General features: G+C 37.0%; 1 protein-coding gene across 3 annotated transcripts in view; it reads left to right on the top strand.

Moving 5' to 3' along the window:
• ncam2a (neural cell adhesion molecule 2a) overlaps nt 1–19,151 on the top strand; it is a 169,573-nt gene that overhangs the window by 146,129 nt on the left and 4,293 nt on the right. The window contains exons 9-17 of one of the 3 annotated variants that reach the window (XM_087792107.1): nt 1,426–1,576; nt 5,641–5,828; nt 6,539–6,635; nt 8,464–8,637; nt 9,614–9,733; nt 11,225–11,346; nt 12,002–12,176; nt 15,744–15,951; nt 16,134–16,173. In XM_087792107.1, the coding sequence (XP_087648233.1) occupies nt 1,426–1,576; nt 5,641–5,828; nt 6,539–6,635; nt 8,464–8,637; nt 9,614–9,733; nt 11,225–11,346; nt 12,002–12,176; nt 15,744–15,951; nt 16,134–16,173 (1,275 nt within the window). The remainder of the gene's footprint in view (nt 1–1,425; nt 1,577–5,640; nt 5,829–6,538; nt 6,636–8,463; nt 8,638–9,613; nt 9,734–11,224; nt 11,347–12,001; nt 12,177–15,743; nt 15,952–16,133; nt 16,174–19,151) is intronic. The other 2 variants (XM_087792106.1, XM_087792105.1) reach the window with 2 other exon arrangements.

The following is a 19,151-nucleotide window of genomic DNA, read 5'->3' as shown; positions in this document are numbered from 1 at the left end:
CAACCAACTTTTTATTTAGCTAGAAGTCATTAGTCCAAGAATAAATACCTTTCAATGAGTAGTGCCTCATGAACTTTGCAAATTCTTGTAACACCCATAACAATTGGGTTCATTGACTGTTAGATGGAATGTTGTATTAAAGATGATCAAGCAGAATTTAGCCAACTATAACAAAGCTTCATCTTAAGCGTCATATCTCTATCAAACTCTTACAGTTCTTGCAATAATATTTTACTTTTTGCAGAATGGCATAGTTGCAAATACAATAATGAAATACATACACCTGGCTTTTAAAAGACATTCATACTTAAATATATCAAATAAATGTGTATTTTAGAAAATACAATTCAACATCATTTCTTGGATGAGTAATTTAAGGCTCTTATTAAGCAAAGGAAGATCAATGGATGTTTGTCAAATGTTCCCCCGCATCAAGTTTTCAGGGACTCAAAGTCGAGAGACTCAGATGCAGAAATAGTTCCAGGTAATAATCCAAAGCGGTTTGATCCCAGTCGGTAAAAAGAACAGAATGCAATCACAAAAAGGTACAAATCCAGAACGTGCCCAAGAACGGGTGTCAAAAACAAAAAACGTATGCACATTCGAAAACAGGTACACAGGAACTCAGGATGGAGGTAGGGGCGCAGCTGGTTGTCAACTAAAGAAGATCAAGAAAAACTCACATTAGGAACTAAGAATGCTGGCAACGTCAGAATAGAAACAGTCTGGTGAATTCTTCTGGGACGAGACTCTCCTTAAGAATGGGAAGAACCCACCTGCCTGCAACTGTCACAGAAATAAAACCAAAACAAGGGCATCACATGGTCAACATGACACAAGTTCCATCAAGTTCAATAAGAAGAGACGAATTTTAATATAATATAATAGTTACATCATAGTAATTGATTATATTTTTTATGCATATGACTTTTTATTATGTTGCGGTTGTTGTCATTATATTACTTTTATTCATGTTGTTGTAAATTGTTTTGTGATTTTTACTTTTAGTTTGGTTCACTATTTTATTATGTTATCCTCAATGTTGTTTTTTTGTTGTGAAATTACTGCTGTTATTTTTGTCATCTTTAGTGTTTTTATTTTTTGTCCTTTATGTGATGTGTTTTTGTATAACATGGTGAAAACTACTGCTATGTATTTATGATAAGCTATTTATCATAAATAAATGATAAATTGTTAAGAATAATAATAATAATAATAATAATAATCTCTATTTATATAGCGCCTTTCTAATATTCTTATGACTATTCTGCTGGAAAGATGCATCAGTTGATATTCAATTTGTGTTATAAATTATCAGTGTCATAAAAAAATGATTATTTTAGGGGCAATTTAGCTATTACAATGAATGCTCATGTTTCAATCTCAATAAAACAAACTAAAACATGAATCCATTTTCTTCTCCAGAGTCAGGATGGGAGATTTGAGGTCCGTGGTCGACATGGAAAGTCAGTGTTGACCATTAGTGGCGTGCGACTAACAGACTTGGGTCGATTCGACTGTGAGGCTCTCAGCAGGATTGGAGGTCATCAGAAGAGCATGTTTCTGGATATTGAGTGTAAGTTTTATCCTCATTTACTTTGCTTTTTTGGCTCATACGTCCTCATACACCTGGGAAAATATAGTACTGGGGATTAAGCCTAATGATTTGTGAAAAGTAATGTGTAACACCCTCATTATTCTCATTGTTTCAAGCGTGTTAGCACAGCAACAAACACAGGTCAATGAGGGGTTTTATTTTTTATTATCATTCTGCACGTCTGTCTGTCGGTTTGCAAAATTATCCAATATAATTATATGGATCTAAATTCATTTTTCACTTAATACTGATAGTAGACCAAGTTTGGGCAGTGATAGTAAGAACAGATTGGGCAAACAATTGGTCAAAATTTGTATTTTTCTGAAGAGTAGCCTGATTCTCCCTAACGGAAGGTAAATAGTAATTCAAGAGCTTAGTCATTCAAGAGACACACAGAGTAGAACTGGTGCTCCTCCATAATGAAAGAAGCCAGTTGCGGCTTGGGCAACTACTTAGAATTCCTCCTGGACACCTCCCTTTGGGATGTGTTTAAGGCATACCCAACTGGGAAGGGATCTCTTGGGAGACACATAGGATGGGATCTTTGTTGTCATTCAACCAGCAATAGAATATACCAAAGTTATTTTCAGTACAACCCGTCCAAGAGTAGACAAACAGATCTATAAACAAGGATCAGTCAGCCACCTCTTGCAGTGCACCTTTTCACAGATGAGAAAGAATAAGTGAGGGAAAAAAAACAGGCATCCCTGCTCTGCTCCTACAGGGTCCAGTGCAGGGATGTGAAGAGAAAAAACACAGAAGCAGATATTCAATAGTTACAACATGATGAAAACACATAATGTGGACTCCCAGCACAGCAGAGCATGGAAGCAGCTACGCCATCACATCATCCAACACTGCTGTCTGGAGAAATGGACGACATAGTCACAGTGACACCAGAGTCCGTAAACTTTCTTCCAGTTTTTTTCCCAGTCTCCGCCTGCAGGAAATCCCATTGGAGGACACAAGGGTGTCAGAGCATCAATCGGCAAACATTCCAGAGGAACATGAGATAGCCAACCTTCCAAGGCCAGCGTTCAGGGGAGTTTAGATTGAGATAACATTCATTTGTTTTGAGTCAGGCTACAACATTTTCTTCTGCCTTTAGTCTCTCAATGGTCTCATGACGACTCCAAAAATCCGAATAATCCATCAATTGAGCTGACAACTTCTCCAAGTTGGTATCCACTGCACAAACGACAACCCACCTGCCTTTCTGGACAAAAGTGATTTCCAATTTTTGGTATAGCTTGTGCAAAGCTTGAGTCTGAATGCAGTCAATATGACATGTCCCATCAGAAAGACCAGGCAGTTTCCAAACTTTGCAATACACCATGAAACTACAAGCTCCAAACAGCAGAAATGCAATTATCTTAGAAATCCAAATAAGTAGACATCTTCCAGTTCCTCAACAGAAAGACACTCGCCCCCGGAAGCCACCATGTATTCAGTTGAGACATTCCATCAGTACATGAGCCAGATCTTTGGGGATAAAAGATTTTATCTATTGTGTTTGGAGACCAGCTAACCAGATCCATTTTGGTGTTTTTTGAGAATTGGGAAAGAATTGTGGAGGCTCAGGTAGACGACAAAAAGAGAGCAGCAATGCAGAGTGGGAGCTGGACGAAGAGGGATACATGGATGGATCAGATATAAAAGTCAAGGGAAAACAAACCTAAACATGTTATACTACTATAACTAGAATTCTGACCCGCTCTAGTAGAAGAAATTACATTTCTCCGATCCTTAAATCTCTTCACTGGCTGCCAGTTTCTTTCAGGATCAATTTTAAAATTCTGGTTCTTACTTTCAGAGCTATTCATGGACAAGCTCCTCCTTACATCAGTGATCTGATCCAGCCTTACACCTCAGCTCGGGCTCTGAGGTCTGTGCATCAGAATCTACTGATGGTTCCTCGCACACAGTTAAGGACCAGAGGAGAGAACTCCTTCCAGGCTGTTGCTCCTAAGCTTTGGAACGATCTTCTAAAACCATTTAAATGTCTACCTAGATGCAATTCAAAGGCTGCATAATTGAATACATGTATTTATATATCAGGTAACTTGAATATTATGTAAAGATAAATATTCCATACAATTATTTTTTATGGAAAAGAATGAATGTGAAAAGTACAATAAGATCATTTCAATGCATCTTGATACATTTTGTGACAAATAGATATGCTTCAGAACATTCATGTTATAAGGTCAATAAATAAAATGAACACAAGATATTTTACTCCAGTTACAGCTTACATTAATCAAAATGGTAAAACTGACAGGATAGAGATAGTATGGTCGTTATTGGTGGAGTGATAGGTTCACTAACCATGACTATGTGAGAAACCCTGACAATTATTTGTTTAATGTAAAAAAATCATGAAGAAAATATTTTTTCTACAACTTGAACTTGAACTTGATTTGAAAACCATAACACACAGCACCACTGACTTCCTTCACTGAGCAGAAAGAAATGTCTAAAGATTAATAATTACACACAGGAGTAGAACTTCTACTGGATTTTAGTTTCCCCTCATCCAGACTGTGACAGATACATATTTCTCTAAAGCAGGATAGAAGCAGATGTATAAAAATATTCATATGCATGAAAAGATAAATATTCCTTTCTCTGTTGTCGTGCAGAAACTAATTTCTTTTCCTCAGTACCAAGACGACTCGTGAGTTCATATGTCTTGTTTTGCATATTTGACAAACAGTAATGAAGTCTTTCTTTACAAACTCTTTGCACTTGGATCCATGACCATGGAATTGCATTGTGTCCGCATACATGCTTGTGTGTGTATGTTGTTTCTGAACTAATGAAGTCATTTACTCAGTCACCCTAGGCTGCAGCAGGAAAACACTCTGAAACAGAGCTCAGCATCAATCTCTTTAATAGAATCCTGCAAGTAAACATAGAAACAGCATAATGCTGCCCTGACTGGGCTGGCTGGACCCAAGGAAGCAGTTCGGCCTGCATTCATCCATAACTTCTATTTGCCTAGAGAATGAGCTGTTGTGCTCATCCTCTATATTTACTCTGGAGGAGATGATCTTAATGGAGATCTGCACCCTGGAGCTCTTGGGTGCTCTACTGCAGCTACAGCAAAACCACTTGTCAGTCTCGGGAAATAACCAATTAATATTATGTTAAAGTTTTCAAGAAACCAGTGTCACAATATACTAGGGACATTGGAGGATCCCTAAGCAAGATCCAGGGCATGTTGATTAGACACTTGTTAATGAGTAGGATGGGAAACTTTTGATTAAAAAATAGTTGGTGTGTGTTTTTCTTCCTAAAAATATATAAGTTTGGTCCAGAACTTAATTTATAGTTTATCCCCTGTCTGCCTACAGTCTTTTCAACTGCAGCAAATCAAATTGAAATAGTCCATTTACTTGGTTCTGGCACAAATGACCCTGTAACAATATTTATATTTATATATATATTTGTATTTATACTTTATATACATGAATTATTATATGCAATATTTATAATGTTATTTATTTATTCTGTTTATACTATAATGCACTATTTTTAACTTATTAATATTTATATTTTTACTTTTTATACATAGATCTCTCTTCTGTGTTTTAACGGTTGCCAAGCAACACAATTTCATTGCACGTTTCACTCCAAAAAAATAAGTAGTAGGGTTAAAAGTTTCAAAAAAATTCAAATGAGTAATATTATGCTTTCCATTACGCTTTGATTTATTTTTTAGAAATTTGAATTCCAAGTTTCCAGCAAAATCCAGCCAACTACTTTGTGAATTTAATGTTCATGCTAATATAGCTCTAATATAGAACTTAATAAAGTTGTTGCATCTTATAGAAGATTTGCTTATATCAATGGAAATTAAATGCTTTTTAATATGTAATGTCTGGTTGGGTAAGCAACACAATCAGAGCTGGAATTTGTTCAATGAATCAAACTGTTGTTTGTTTTAATTTCAGACCGCTTTAAGCTAAGTTTTCTTGAGTTCTCTGACTTCATTGGCAAAAGGCTTTAGCAACGAATGCTTTTTCATACTTTCTTCACAGATATCCCAAAGTTCCAAATGAACCACACAATCTTCTACTCATGGGAGGGGAATCCAGTAAACATCAGCTGTCTTGTCATGTCCAACCCTCCTGCCACAATGTTGTGGAGAAGAGACAGGTTCACCATCTCTGCAGAGGCCACCTCTAACACTCGTGTGCACAGCGGAGAGGGGAAGTCGATACTGGAGGTGACTGTTTGATCATTTATCTATAATTGATTTCCGTTAACACATCACAAGTATCCATTTGTAGCCTACGCTTCAGATCAATGTTCTTCATTGCCTAAGTCTATTGCAAATATCTGCAAATATATTAATGAGTAAATGAAAAAAAATGCAGTGTAGCAGGTGCTATCTTTTGCTCAAATATCATCATCACTTTAAAATGTATTATAGATCCCAAACCTGCTCAACAAAATTGCTTGAAAAGTAGCATGTAGGCAACCGAAACTGAGCTCCCATGTTTTTATTTGTATGTATATATTTTTTTATGAATGCTTTCAACAGAAGTGGACAATATGAGGTTAAGGTTTAGTGCTAATTATCTCACGTGGAGTTATGGACAGAAGTTTGCCCTGTAATGGGTTAGTGTGAAGAATCAAGACCTCTGTTTAGTAAAGGGTTGCTAAAGGTTCCTTATTATTGTCCTAAAGTGGTAAACTGATGCTTTTTCTCTTCCATCTGATCACTAATGTAAGGAATAATAATATCAGTATAATTTGAATTTGGTCCATTTATTTATTTCCAAAATATATAAAGATGCATAAGTAGTATTCATCCTATTTCTTTTAACTGCACTCTTCAAGAGAAAACATTGGTTAACAACTTGATTTCTTCAAAAGCCTACAATATGCAAAACAAACAGGTGTTAACACTATAATTTTTTGTCACATTCACAGGTGACACCAATGTCTGATCGGGACTTTGGACGCTACAACTGCACTGCTCGCAACAACATCGGTGTGAGATACCAGGAGTTCATTTTGGCTCAAGCTGGTAAGCATCGGAACAAACGTTTATGTCAATATAGAAACAAGATCCAACCAATGTATCTGTGCCTGCTACTCTGTAGCTCCACTGATCCTAATGGGATTAAAGTGTTATAGTAATATAATAATATGGGTTTTTCCCCCAAGATTCTTGAAATTACACATTAGTAAGTAAGTAAGTAAGTAATATTTATTTATATAGCGCTTTTCGAGACCAGGGTCACAAAGCGCTTTAACAATCAAAACAATACTCAAAACAGTACATACTTCAAAGATCAAGACAACACCGAGAACAACACAGGAGTTCGAGAAATTCAAGGAAAAGCCTGAACAAATAGAAACGTCTTAAGATGTTTCTTAAAGGAGTCAGTAGACTCCATCAAGCGCAAAGAGAGAGGAAGATTGTTCCAAAGCTTAGGAGCAACAGCCTGAAAAGATTTCTCTCCTCTGGTCCTGAGCCGTGTGCGTGGAACCATAAGTAGACGAGACAGCTCCTTCTTGTTAAGACATGAAAACAAACTGTTACAATAGTCCAGACGAGAAGAAACAAACGCATGGATTAGAAGTGCACATCTATTGACATTATTCTAAAATCACAGAGTTATCATTGTGTGAGAAAATGTACTTGTATTTTGATTGTCATTACAATACATTAGGGACCTCTTCCTTGAGTAACCAATATTCATGTTGTTTTAAAGTATGTTTAGCACAACATACCAAAAGGTACATACAGCTTCATTGTAGTCACACAATAAATCACCCAAAACACCAAACTGACCCATTGATGTGTGTCCATAGATGTGAACACATCCTAGATTATCAAATTTAGACACACTGATTATTTGTTTATGCGTATAACTGTTAGTTGATGTGTTCTGATATTCTGATGATATTCTTCACATACCCATCATATGTTAAACTGGGTCTTGCTTGGAATTGTGATTTAATGTTGAAATGTGCAGCTACTTGTATTTGATGCAACTGGCTGACATGAATGTTCTATTGTGTTCAACATGACTGACATGGCTTGGCTCAGTGTAGCCAGATATATCAAGCGTGTATGAACGAAAGAGGTTTTAGTTGGTCGATCCCCGCTAATTATGCAGAGACCTTTCAACTGGTTACGATAGGCTTAGTAAGAACGGGGTCTTAGATTTTATTGATGAACATCTTTAGTCCTTAGTGACACAGTTTTCTATGAGGGACTCCAAGGTCTCAGAAACATGCGTAAATCAGTTCTGAAGTTTAAGTTGGAAGCACAAACTTTTCCATGCTCATTTCATTTCTGATACAACTGAACTTTGCCATGACAAATTGACATGCTTTATGTACTTAAGGGGCCATGTCCTGAATTTGTTAGGCTCATATGAGTTGCTAGATATACTTAAAATTTCATAATTTAATTCAACTTAAATTCAACGGAGGTACGGTGCCTGTATATAGACACAACATCTCCCCGAGACTTTTGAACAGATCTCTGTGTCTGGTGTTACTTAACCTCTCTCTTGCATTATCTTATGTTGTGTACACGCAAGCTGAAAAATACAACCTTAGTTGAAGAATATAATAAAACTTTGATGGAACAACTTTCAACCCTTCACCAAGCAAACACCATGTTGCCGTTTAACGTTTATCAAGTAGATAAGAACAAAATACTTTCTCCATTTGTTTTATTGCAACAAAATGTGACATTTACTGAATACGCAAAATGATGTATTTTTACCATGGGGAACAACAAATATAAGATGTATTATGATGTGTGTGAGATACTTTTTATGATAAAAATGCGAGCATAAAATGTGCTTTTGTTTACTCTCTTTGCTTTGTGTTTCCAGATGTACCTTCAAATCCCTACTCTGTACGCCTGTCTGCAGTCTCACAACGACTGGCAACAGTCACTTTTATGAAGCCAGATTCTCACGGTGGAGTACCCATCAGTTACTACCTAGTCCAGTACAAGGAAATAGGCTCCCAGGACTGGAGAGAGGTCAGATCACACAGTGTTCAGAGTAAGTTCCTCTGACTTTTGTTCTGAAACTGACAAAATCCCAATTAATGAAACCATTTATTATATTTTTGTTCTAAAATTAAATAATACCCTTAAAATCACACATGTACTTAAAAACGAATACATGTATTAAATAATCACATTTTAAAATATTTCAAAATTGTTCATGGTTGCTTTTAAAAAAAAAAGCATGTCCTGTCTATATAGAGCACATGCATATATGATCTTTTTATATCTTTAAAAATGTTTTATCTTAATTATTCCTGAAAACCTGTTTGTTTGTTGTTGAAGCTCTGGATAGTATTGATTTACTTTTTAAATAGCCTCATTCCACAGGTATGGCCAGGACACCTGTGCCAGGCTGTGAAGTGGCATCTTTTCATCACAGAGGCCACTCAAGACTCCTACAATGGAAAACATTGTTATCTATTAACACTGGTCTAATTAGAATCCCTAAAGTGCAGTGACCTAAAGTGTGCATGTAGTCAATGATGTAACAAAGAAGCTACCACATGACCTCATACCTTAATGTGGGACTTTATTACTTTTGTCCTTTAGACAGATTACGCTCACTACACCCTCTATATGTGTCTCCACTGGGAAGTTTATGTAAATATATTCTGGGGTTTAATCCTGCAATGGTGATAATGAGATTGCCTTTAATAATAAATGTCATGTTAGACTGCTGCTGCAGAACTAATACGTGGAATTATAACTCATCCAGTGCTTGCTGCAGCATGTTTGAGGGCTTATTTTTATTCATTTGTCACTCATACATCTCTTTATTTATTTAAATCTACTCCAATCGGATGACTGGAATCTTTAATTATAACATTGTTATTCCTCTTTATCCGATTCCATCCAAACTAGAACTGGATATGTGCCTTCGGAAATGATTTCCTCCCCCTGATCCGTTTTTGCTGAAGATTTTTTTAATGTCGATCTCCCAGCAGAAATTCCTGTTTGTGTTTCTGCAGCTACCGTGGTCCTGACTGGATTGGAACCAAACACCACTTACGAGGTCTGGGTGGCAGCAGTCAACGGGAAGGGTCAGGGAGAATTCAGCCACACAGAGTCCTTCCAGACTTTACCAATCAGTAAGTTTCAAGTACTTCCAAGATTAGAGGGTTATATTCATTAAAACATTTATAAGGGTATACAATTAATACACAATACGATTGTCTTTTTCTGGACTGACCTGAAAGCCATTTATTTTGACAAAAACATAGCTGTCCAAGATCCCATTTTTTTCCCAGAAAACTAGCAGAATATATTTTTTTAGTGTCCATGCATGCAAAAAGATAAATTAGTTGTTTAGGGTAAAATGAATACTCCAACAACTTTCTAAAATGTAGAATATTCAAATCTCTCCTGTTGGGTTGGTTCAAACCTTTCCTGCAATCTATTTTATATTGATACTATATAAACTTTTATCTGAAAATTATTAATTATGTTTATTATTCTAAACATTTTCTTTCAAAAGTAGGAGTCCACGACTGTGATTAGATGATTTTCTCAAACTAAACTCTTTAATCAGCCTTGTGGGGACTGCACCAGTCTGGGTACTATGCCTCAGATCAGATTCTTACCTTTGATGAGACCTATTTAAAGAAAAATGGCCCTAATGATATAATGTTACATTAATTTCATATCATGAGTGAGTGTCAAGGTTTTTCTTCTCTTTTTGCACATGACTAAATTTACAATCTTTAAAAGGTGACTAATGTGAAAACACAACTTTCCTGACTTTCTCACATGTTTCAAATGTTCAAGAGGCAGTAAGTCTCTCATCATGATGATCCGTTTTAGAGTTATAACTTCATAAAGTTCTCCCCCTCTAAAACATCGGTGAGATTTTACGAGAGCGTCGCCCATTGTGACATAATTATGGTATGCACTGCTTTGTTTAAACAACAAGTCACTTGGAGCTGGAGACTTCTGGGATTGATGACAAGCAGTGAAAAACCTTGATTGCTTGACCAATCACAGCAAAGTGGCTGTGGTCATGGTAAATCAATTTAAGACCCACTTAAAATCAACACTTAAGTTGCCCTTTAATGATTCAGTTTTTATCTATTACATTAAAACATATCTTTCCCTCAATCTTGTGTATAAAGGTAAATGTTCATTTTACGAGCAATTAAATAGAAATAAAAAATAATTAGTAGCATAAACAAGCCATTAAAGTGAATACAAAACACTTTTGTTGTTATTTGGTGTCTCGTAAATCATTCTATTGCTAAGCAGAAACCCCTGCTTGTAGATTACTGATAAAAGATCAAGTTATTGCAGCTGCAAACCGCGTGTGACATTTGTGTCTAAATGTTTTACTACTGCATTAAAACTTAAACATCCCTTCCTTTTTATTGGGATACTTTATTACTTCTGACAGTCTGGTGGGGTGTCGAAATAGGTAGTAAATTTAGACAAGACCCCGGGACTGATGTGAGAAAAAGAAACGATTAAGGAAATTTCCTTTTAATAGGACAGTAATTCTTTCTCTCTCCTTGACCTGAATGCTGATCTTAAAAAAGCTTTAGCTCGGCTGTTGTATCACCAGTGAATCTTTCTCATCATGATTCCCTCAGGAGAGCCAAGCCCACCAGCAGTCCATGGCCAGAGAGGCGTGGGAAAGGCCTACAGGCTAGGTCTGGTCAAGCAAGACGATGGAGGGATGCCTATCGTAGAGTACATTGTTAAATACAAGACAGTGAGTGGTCATAATTATCTTACCCAAGTCAGGTATCGCTGAGAAATCTTACATGTTACACAAGCATCAATGCCAAATGTGATTAATTGTGCAGATGGAAACAGAATAGTGATTATAGATTCATAATATTTAAAAACTTCATAAATAGAATTTTCTTTTTTCATTTTATTCTCAGAAACTACTGATTCAAGCATAACATTAAAAAAAGAAGTAAGGAGTTCAGAACAGGAATCCTGTTCTTTGGTGTTTAATCCTTGAATTGCATAAGCAGCTTATAGCCACACAACCAGGTGGGGAGAGGAAAAAGTACAGGCAACATAATTATATTATTTTTTCTTAGGTTCTGTGTCCATTCCTTCTTTGATGAAAGCTGTCATGTTTAGTCTTTGCTTCTTAATGTTTTTTCTTGTCTTTTAGGATGATGAGTGAGAAAATATGTACTGACACTACAAAGAAACGTCAAACTGAGTCTGTGACAAAAAGGATTAGCTTTTCCTTTTTTGCAAAGTCAATACGATTAGTGGCTGAGAATTAGAGATCGGCCAACTACAAATCCTTTTACTCCTATGTTGAGGAAGATGACTGACATGGTCTTCCAGAGTTCGAGGTATTTCTCTTCCTCCTCTGATCCCCCCCCCCCTTTGTTTCTTGGCAGGATAAAGAGGAACAGTGGATGACCAAACTTGTACCTGGAGTCAATGACTTTGCGATGCTGCAGCCCCTGCAGTGGAACACACGATATGAAGTGGAAATCACCGCTCGCAACGTCAAAGGCCTCTCGGAACCAACCTTCTACCAATTCTTCATGCCTCAGAAGCCTGACATCACAGGTGACAAAGACTGGTTGAGTATGTTTCTGTAATGTACACTAGTGCAGAGACTGTGGTCCACTCCTCACAAGGATCAAGTATAGAAAAACAAAAACTGTCATTGAACAATTTGGATCATCATCAATTAACACTAATTAGATCTTATACATTTTGTATTTAAGCTTTTAAGTTGATGGTTTCCTTTTCTACTTTGAACCAGAAAGCACCACCGAGTGAAAATGCTTCCTGATCTACAGTAATTCTTTCATTGCTCCCCATGTGCACTTGCCTCGGACCAGAGTGAAAATAAACAAGACAAAATGATTCTGGGATTCCTCTGCAAACATACCACTTCATCCATTAGTTCTGTTTCTGAACCAGTGACTTTTGGTGGTAGTTGTTTCCGTGCGGCCCAAATTCTATCTTGATGGCTACACATACACACACGCGTTCACACACACACCAACTTAGAGATGCTAGCCGGTAAAGCAGGATGTTGCTCTTAGATTGCCTGTCTTTTGTTGTTAGCAGATAGGAATGCATGATGGAAATCAGACCAGCGAGAGGAGGAATGGTGAGAAATGGGTCTCTTAAACGAAAATGAGATACCCAGCAACAGGACTGTTAAGTGTTCAGCTGGAGAGACAGTTCTCCACAATTCACACAATTGCATATTGTTTGGTTGTGGCAGGAGTTATGTTCCTGACTGAAGAAATTCAGGTAAAACTGCCATCATCAAGAATTATCCGTTTGATAATGATAATCTAAAAAAAGGATGTTTAGTTTTCGATCATCTCATTATTTAAAAAGGGTTCACCCAACCAGTAATGAAATGTTGCCAATCATCAGGTCTGCAGCTAGAGGTTTATTCAGTAAAACTCTCATATGATAATTGTGTGTTTTTGCTATGCTTTTTTTTCTACAAAAAAAAGTCTCTGTTAAAGGCAGAAATCTGCATGTGAATGTTCCCTCTGTGGCTCTGTTTGTTCTTGCTGGTTTTATTTCTGTCCTGGCTCTTTTCCCTCTTTCATTCTGCGGCTCATAAAGATCCTTGATTGAATCTTCCATCAGAGATTTGCTTTGATAATCCCATTAAAGATGGAATAAACGAAAGACCCGATTCTTTTGCCAGCGCCAGAAAACCTTTTTCTGGAAATCCTGTACAACTTTTTTTTAGTAACTGTTGCAATAAGTTGCATCTTTTATAATTTAAGTCATCATTCTCAAATCCACAATGAAATAAAAAACTGTAAATAGAATAAGATGAGACCAAGAGTCATCACTATTACTTTTGTCATAATTTATCTATAGGGGCATAAAATGGATTGGGTATGTTGCAATATGTTAAGCTACTGAATACTAGTTCGGAGAAAAAAAGATTTTGAAGAAGAGGGCTCATCCAGTCTAACAGTAATGGCTGTGGCCTGGTGCTGTACCTGCTATGTGAAGAACGTTAACTGACACAGACTGAGTTTGATGGCCAGATGCTTATTCTGATCTGTTAACTCTCAGGCACTGTTTGGCAAACAGGGTTAAATGACAGCCATGTTTTTGGACCACATCTTTGTGTGTGCCAGACAGGTCTGGTCGCAAGCATTTAGGACGTTGACAGTTATCCCACATGTGGACTAGAGTCAGCTTGAGCCCTGCTGACAGCTAGTGGAGCGAAAACTTTTACTCTGTCCGCAAGAAGCGTCATCCAGAAGAAGCAGGTTCCGGCCTCTCATTTCTCAGTCGGGTTTTGAGTCAAGGGGTAGATTAACTCAAGGCCGGAGTAACTCAGATGGCCAGTGTCCTGAGCGTTCCAGTATGTCCCAGTGTTCTTAGATTCATCTATAATGGGATCGGACAATACCTTGTATGTATTCTGGATGTATTCTGGATTTTGTAGCAATATACAAGGTGCTGGCCATTTTTTTCCAATCCCTAGATTTGTGAACTTAAATGCAGACAGACAATCTGTGGGCACAATGTGAAGACTGGGCTTTGTCCGCAACATTGATACTGTAGCTCTTGTAGAGGACTTATTTGCCAGCATTGGACCTTTTAAGTGTCCTCAGATGTTGTCTCTGCATCAAACAGACAACCACTCGACCAGAGTGGTTATCCAACCTCCAGAAACATGAAGAAAATTAAAACTATCCAAGTGAAACAATTTATTCAAAATCCAATACCATGAGTGATGGTGTTGTCCTTTTTATTATGTCAGTCGTTCACTAAGGCAAGTTAATGGCGTTGCATCTAAGCATCTAAATGTGAAGTCGTTTAGGATCATAATAGAGTCGAGTATGTTTTTGTTTTATCAGTCAAGGCCCTGCTGAGATGAGACGACTGATGCCAGCTTGAAACAATCAGATTTGTGATACTGTGCAGGATTATAAAGCTTTCTTCAGAGATCTGTGTACAAGAAAAAATATTAATTCCTACTTTGTTAGTGCTTTACTAAAAAAAGAAAATGTAATAACCTGAGCATTTATAATCAGTAGATAAAATGGGATTGAGGAAACAAAGTAGGAGAGAAATGTCAGATAAATACATGTATTTACTTACATTTAGGTGGCATTCCATTGAAGATGTCATGTTAATTTTGGATTCCCCATGTATTTTTCCATATGATAGCTGTTATAAGTGAATACACAAAAACTCAAACTAAAGTAAACATGTTTTGCATTCATATTCAAGAAAAACCTACTATCTATACATCCATCCATCCATCCATCCATCCATCCATCCATCCATCCATCCATCCATCCATCCAATCATCCATCCACCCATCCATCCATCCATCCATCCATCCATCCATCCATCCATCCATCCATCCATCCATCCATCCATCCATCCATCCATCCATCCATCCATCCATCCATCCATCCATCCATCCATCCATCCATCCATTCTTCCATCCATCCATCCATCCATCCATCCATCCATCCATCCATCCATCCATCCATCCATCCATCCATCCATCCATCCATCCATCCATCCATCCATCCATCCATCCATCCATTCATCCATCCATTCATATATGTATCTGTGTATCCATCTATGTACTGTGTCCAAAAATCTTTTTTTGAAGTTGCTAAGTTGCTTTACACTTTTCGGAATTAGCATCAACACTTTACTTTTGTTGTGTTTTCTTTTGACTAATGATGGTGTGAAAAGCAAAGTTTATGTGACATTTAAAACGTTTTATTTTCTGCAATTAAAATTGTTGCGTACAATTTAAACTCTCTGGTTTTACATCAAGGGCTTCGGACCTAACTTTGGACATGCTGGCTCACAAATTTATCAGAATTGAGCTCTTGGGAGTTGGATAAACTGAGATCAAAAATCTTTTTTTAAGTAATCGACTTAATCGAAACCTTGATGGCCAAGGTTGGGAAAAGCTTGTGTCATTTTTTTTAAAGTTTTTGTATTTGACCAGAGGATGTTCAAGAAGATAGTTGACCTTTAGTCGGTGGTCAATTTGTCCGTCAGAGGAACTGTGTGCTTTGAATCTGATTTTAACCTCCTCATGAAAACAAAAATGTACTAACAGTGTTGTCTCTGTCCTGTTTCTGTGTCTATATCTGTGTTTCGCCGACTCAGCAGAATCCCTGTTTAGCGGACTTGGACTCGGAGCGGTTGTGGGCCTGGGATTTGGCGCCCTACTGCTGCTACTGGTTGTGGTCGATGTCAGCTGCTTTTTTCTCCGTCACTGTGGCCTGCTGATGTGCATCACACGCTCGCTGTGCAGCAAGAAAACGGCTACCAGCGGCAAGGGCAAAGAGCTAGAGGAGGGCAAAGCTGCATACTTGTGAGTGTTTGATTCCTCTTTCTACAACTAATGCCTACTCACCACAGTCGGGTTTCTCTTGTCAGAGATGGCTCATTTTTTGTGCTTGCAGAACCAGAAGTAGTCTGTGGCTATTTATCCAATATTATGAAAGGTGAAAATAATATTTATCTCTTATCTAAGAGAAACTTTCTACCATCTAGGTTCAGCTACAACAGCCGTCCAACCTCCTTTGCAAGCACAGTATGTCTCTGAACCTGTTTCTTCACTCATCTGTCCATTCATAGTGTGTGACCTTAGCCCTGTGATGTACTAGTCATCTAGTACTACTAGTCACTACTTTGTGTCTGTGGTTGATCCCATGCATGATGTCTATCAAGGGGACAATGCAATGACTTCATGCTTGTGTGTGCACATTTGTGATGAGATTCTTAGAATGGAGTCAAATAAGTGTGAGAGGATTTAAAATGTATGATGTTCAACTGTTTTGTAGTGTGTTATAATATAATAAAACACATACAGTGGTCCCTCTCAAATCGCGGTTATTTTTATCGTTTTCCATTCTCTTTATTTTTGCATTCATTTGAGTGTATTCAACGCCAGCTGCGTCTCACACTGTTCAACAACAACAACGTTTCTCTCTCATTCCCCTTTACCCCTGAAACAGATGTCCTTCAATTCAGTCAGTCACTCAGTCTAATGGCACCTTCACTGACCTACCTAAAACCCTGAACTAAAATACTGTGTACCACACCTTTACAATATTTCAATCATAGGTCTATGATTCTACGTCTAAATCTTACTGTATGAATCATCCCACAGTGTTTTGTACACTGATTGGGTTTCAGACGAGGGTAGGGACACAATTCAATCACTAATATATTTTCAGGAGTTGGAAATCCTTAAGAATTTCATGTTGAGATGCATGAACTGTGTGAGAATGTGGCAAATGTTAATTGCCAGGTATAATGGCTAAAATATTTTAGGGAGTGCTTTTTAGAACTTTGTGAAAGAAGGATGCTCTTACCTTAAGACCTTTAACTTACACGGAATGTAAGATCAAGCTGACCCACTCTTAACAACCTTGTAAGCGACCAAATGCTCAGTAATCATGCCGTGTCTGGGAAATGTATATCCTCCACTTTGCAAATGATAAAAGAATATATTTTTTTAATTTGACGTTTAAGTTAAGAGTTATTAGTACTACATGTTATCACTTGTGTGTTTGATAAGTCAGTCAGAACACCCCAAGTTGAATTAAAACTTACTTGTTGGATTAAAATAAATAAAACAATTAAAACTGCATGTGTGCTGTATGTGACTTATACGCCGATAAAGATAGATGGATACACTTTATAAATCCCTCCTTAGATCTCCTTCGGGAAATTGGATAGAAGTAGGTGATCAATTTGCCTGGTATCGATTTGAACGCTTTAAGTACCACCGAGGTGGACAGCTCCCACTAAGAGCTTCTTACAAAGCTTCTTTGGCTTGATCTTAAGGTTTTCCTAAGAAGGCAGATGAGAAAGCGTCTGTGAAACACCTGTATCTTAGTGCATCTTCATAACATAATATGGGAAACGCTGCCAGTAGGAAAGATTTCTAAATTGAGCAAGCAGGGATTATGAGACTTCAACATATATTTGAATAGTGAAGAATGAAATGGTAAGTACCTTCATAAGGTTACATCCTACAAAAACTTGTAAAACTGAATGTGCAAAAATAAAAAAGATGCATTTGTGAATCCTCTTGTTAATATTTTCCGGAACTGACTCCATATTCTGGGCATGAGAATAAAAACATTACATGTTTATTCGATAACTATTTAGTTGTAGCATGTATTTTTCTAAATGGCTCCAGTAATATTTACCGAAAAGGCTATAAACTGTAAAAAAAAAAACTTACATTTTTCCTCTTTCAGTCAACTATTGTCGAGTTATGTGTGAAAAGCGTGCAATTTAAAGACGCAAATGTGAACAAAAGATGTGTGCATCAACTTCAGTGGATCATAGTTTTGTGAAGGTCATTAACAGATAATGAGGTTTGATCTCTGACGAAACCTGGACAATCTTATCAATAGCACTCTTTGTGTAAACATGATGACAAGATACATTAACAAAGAAAAAATAATAAGCCAGAGAGTATAACGCAAAGAGTGCCATCTAAGGGGTCAGTTGATGATTGCACTGCATCGTGAAGCTTTATCAGCCGATCAACACAAAGCATGATTGTGGGGGTGGGGATTGTAGTGAGGTTAACATACCCCTTTGGATGTACGACGAAAAGTCCCTTGCTTTTAGCATGTATCTTTTTTGATGCACCCTTTAAAATAAATGTTTTGTAGAATAAAAAATGTTAATTCTTAGTTTTGTTATTGTATAAATTACCTACCAAGGGAGATTATGTGGTCCTTTATGTTGTGGTGGAAGTGGTCTGTCTGTTAGAATTACCATCTGGATCCATACATCTTTTAAAGAAATATACAGTGTGCTATATATACAGTATATATGTTATGATGATGTTGAAATTATACTGCAATCTGTAAGTGCTTTTCTAATAATTATTTGCTAATGAAAATCTCATGACAGACTTCACTTTACTGTAGTATACTAACATCTAGTGGTGAAATGTGAATGTATACAGTAAATAGTTTTTTTTGTTAGTTGTTATCTCCTGTAGGAAAAGCAGATCAGTACATTTGTTCAGTTGTTTTCAAAGCCATGTGATGGATAACAAATACCCAGTTGTAATACAGAAGAAATGTAGCCGATATTGTGCTTCCACTTAAATGAGAAGCAGTAAATCCAGAAGTTTGTGAAAAAGTTTGTCTTTGGCTCTCTGTTGATGTACTGTCTGTACTAATACATATCTACATGATATCTACATACCTATGTGCCATGTTTATTTCAATTTATTGTTCAATGAGAAAGCTGACTGTAATTACATTGAAATTAATGTTTAACTGACAATCTGCTGAAATAAGTTTCAAAGTTAGAAATACAAAGAGGTTGAAAAGAGAACTAACGTCGTGCAAAATAACGATTTAACTAAGTGGGCTGAGACAAATCAAATGAGGTAAAAAAAAAAAGGATGATGAAACACTTTTTAAACAGTTCTTTAAGCAGGTATTCTGAACACTTCAGGCCACAAGAAATGAGTTCTATTGGTGCTAAGATTATGTGAATAGAGTTCAGAGAAGATATTTACCTGAACAAAGTTTG

The sequence above is a fragment of the Callionymus lyra genome, chromosome 5 (assembly GCF_982586985.1).
Source record: "Callionymus lyra chromosome 5, fCalLyr1.hap1.1, whole genome shotgun sequence".
Lineage (NCBI taxonomy): Eukaryota > Metazoa > Chordata > Actinopteri > Syngnathiformes > Callionymidae > Callionymus > Callionymus lyra.
Note: the sequence above shows the minus strand (reverse complement) of the source record. Positions and strands in the feature narration are given on the sequence as shown.